The sequence below is a fragment of the Mastomys coucha genome, chromosome X (assembly GCF_008632895.1).
Source record: "Mastomys coucha isolate ucsf_1 chromosome X, UCSF_Mcou_1, whole genome shotgun sequence".
NCBI classification, from domain to species: domain Eukaryota; kingdom Metazoa; phylum Chordata; class Mammalia; order Rodentia; family Muridae; genus Mastomys; species Mastomys coucha.
Window position 1 is genome coordinate 101,847,058 of NC_045030.1, and position 3,470 is coordinate 101,850,527.

A 3,470-nucleotide genomic window follows, 5' to 3' on the forward strand; every position below is an offset into this window, starting at 1 on the left:
AATGTGGTGATGGTAGTGTATGCCTATATTCCCAGTGCTCTGAAGACAGGAGGATGACTTGATTGAGGTTAGCTAGGCCTATGTAACAAAGAACTATTTCCAAAATCAAACAGTTTTCTGGAATGGAGCATCACTCATATTGAGTTGTTATCTCACCATTCATAACCCTGTAACAATAATAATTCTGTCATAGGTTAGATGAAGAACAACATCTGTCTTTTTTTTTTGGAGCAAGGCTTCACTGTGTAACCCTGGCTAGCCTGGGACTCTATATAAACTGGGTTGGCCTTAAACTCATAGAGATTTGCTTGCCTCTGCTTGCTGAGTTCTGGGATCAAAGCTGTATGTCACTATGCCTTGCCCTGGTCTTTTATATTTTGAGACTGTGTTAACCTAAATTTCTTCAGTTGGTACTTTGAGCCATTTTCTTTAGATTGCAGGGTAAATGTTATTTGACTTTGTGTATAGAATTTATTTTGTGTTATTTTGCGGGCTTTAACAATTCTCTATCTTATAGATCTCTGAACATAACATAACTGAACATAACTGAACATAACAGGGCCTGATTAATGTGAAGTATTAATTTTGTTATTAATCACAATATTGGGTACAGTATTGGTTGTTTATGGAGAGTAGGAAATGTAGTAATAGTGTTTATTTTCTCTCATCACAACCCTAGGGTACCAGGATGGTGGGAAATAATAAGTTGGATGAGTTTTCTGGCCTGCATACTAGTAACCTGGGTGCTTGGGACTATATCTCCTGCATATTATATAACCGTGCATATTTTAGCTTAGAAGGGGGTGTCGACTGAATTTGAGGAAATGTGTTCACAGTTACATGCCAAAGGGGTTTCTTTTCCTTGTTGCAGTGTCTGAAGATGGAGAAGGCATCATCTTGCCCTCCATCATTGCCCCTTCCTCTTTGGCCTCAGAGAAAGTGGACTTCAGTAGTTCCTCTGACTCAGAATCTGAGATGGGACCTCAGGAAGCAACACAGTCAGAATCTAAGGATGGAAAGCTGACTCTACCATTGGCCGGGATTATGCAGCATGATGCCACCAAGCTGTTGCCAAGTGTCACAGAACTTTTTCCAGAATTTAGACCTGGAAAGGTACTTTGTACAGATAATTTCCATAATGAAAACTGACTTTTTCCAGTTTCCAAGTTCTGTTGTTATAATGGTAAATATAGTTATGATTCATCACACTTAACCACTGATATGAATGTAAGTCATGAGTCTTAATGGTGTTCTTATTCAGTGGCATATAATTGTTTATATAGGAACTTTTTATGCTGTATTAGATCAATTTTTGAAGTTGTGTGTAGGAAATATGCTGTCCTTTTGCCAAGTGTGGTTGTGCATGCCTTTAATCCCAGCACTTGAAAGGTAGAGGCAGGTGGGTCTCAGTGAGTTTGAGGCCAGATTGGTCTATATAGTGAGTTCCAGGACAGCCAAGGCTATGTAGAGAGACCTGCTTCAAACAGTAACAGCAACAAAGTTGTCCTTTTGGTGGCTGGTGAGATGGTTCACTGGGTAGAGGCACTTGCATGCATGCCTGAGGATCTCAGTTTGCTCTGCAGATCCCACAAATTGGTCAGTGAGAACCAACTCCTGAGACTTGTCCTCTGACCTCCACCCACGTATTATGGCATGTACACCTGCATAAACACACATAAACACATGGCTAAGTAAAATAAATTTCCTGTTAGAATAAAAAGTAAACCAGGTATTTTAGTTATTGTTCCATTGCTATAAAGAGACACCATGACTAATGCAACTTATAAAGGAAGGCATTTAATTGGATGCTTGTTTACAGTTTCAGAGGGTTAATCAATCCATGAACATTATGGCAGAGAACATAGTGGCAGGCATGGTACCTAAGCAGTAGCTGAATGAAAACTTATATCTGGATCTGCAGGCAGAAAATGAAGCTGTCTGGCCTGGGCTTTTGAAACTCAAAGCCCACCCCCCAGTTACACACCTTCTCCAGTATGGCCATACTCCTTGATCCTTCTCAGGAAGTTCTACTAAATGTGAACCCAACATTTAAATATATGAGTTTATGGATCAAACCTAGTAGTATAGACCTTTGACCCCAGCTACTAGGGAGGCTAAGGCAGGGGGAATCACAAGTTCAAGGCTTCCTGGGATTCACAGTAAGTTCAAGAGCAACTAGGCAGCTTAGTGAGACCTTGACTCAAGAAGCTAAAGACTAGCCAAGTATGGTGGTGTTTGCCTTTAATCCCAGGCAGAGGCAAGTGCATCTCTGAGTTTGAGGCCAGCCTGTGGTACATAGAAAGTTCCAGATCACTCCTACATAGTGAGACCCTGTCTCAGAAAACAAAAATAAAACAAAACTAAGGATTGGGAATGCAGCTCATTGATAAGAGTGCAAGTCCCCAGGTTCAAATCTCAGTACCACACCAAAAGAAGAAAGAAGAAGAGATAATTGACCTATTCAGGGATAATACTTTTGTGGTCTGAACTTAGAACACCTTCATTTTTCTTCTGTAATTGAATGAGAGTATTTCAGACACTGAATCTCTGACATAATACTATGTTCTGTGTTCTAGGTGTTACGCTTTTTACGACTTTTTGGGCCAGGGAAGAATGTCCCATCTGTTTGGAGGAGTGCTCGGAGAAAGAGGAAAAAGAAGCACCGTGAACTTACACAGGAAGAGCAGCTCCAGGAAGAGGAGTACTCAGTAGAATTAGAAGTCAGCCAGAAATCTCTGTGGAACTATGACTATGCTCCACCTCCACTTCCAGAGCAGTGTCTCTCTGATGATGAAGTAGGCAAAGTAGACATGACATTAAAGTCTGCAAGGGGACATGTAGAAAGCTCTCTAGCTTATGTTGAAGTTGTAACTAACACCTTAGCACTAAGAATTCTTTGTAATTATCAGTGACTAATAATGAGCTAAATCCAATGGTCTCTCTTTTCCTTTTGTAATAGAAAAATATTTGGTGGGACAAGGCAGGGTTGATGGTGATACATTGCTAAATATAAAGCTATTACTCATGGACAGAGCATGTCATGTTATATCTAGGTAAAAATTTCTCTTCAGGAATCATCCTTGTGATCCCTCTAAGTCACCTTATAATTGTTAATTCTCTGTAGCCTTAGGTCATTTGGAATAGGGAACTCCCCACCTCTATAGCTCTGACTTTGTTACAGATCACAATGATGGCTCCTGTGGAGTCCAAGTTTTCTCAGTCAACTGGAGACACAGATAAAGTAATGGATACCAAGCCAAGAGTGGCAGAATGGCGTTATGGACCTGCTCGGCTGTGGTATGATATGCTAGGTGTTCCTGAAGATAGCAGTGGGTTTGATTATGGCTTCAAAATGAAGAACACTGAACATGAACTTAAAATAAAATGCAACATAATGAAGGTAAGCAAATCTGGTATATGAGAGAGGAATCATTAGTCTCCATAGGCATTTTTACTACTCAGCTGGGATT

General features: G+C 40.3%; 1 protein-coding gene across 1 annotated transcript in view; it reads left to right on the forward strand.

Annotated features, from left to right (window-relative positions):
• Taf1 (TATA-box binding protein associated factor 1) overlaps nucleotides 1-3,470 on the forward strand; it is a 61,820-nt gene that overhangs the window by 6,584 nt on the left and 51,766 nt on the right. The window contains 3 exon segments of the mRNA XM_031369008.1: nucleotides 793-1,113; nucleotides 2,577-2,795; nucleotides 3,182-3,400. Of these exon segments, the coding sequence (XP_031224868.1) occupies nucleotides 793-1,113; nucleotides 2,577-2,795; nucleotides 3,182-3,400 (759 nt within the window).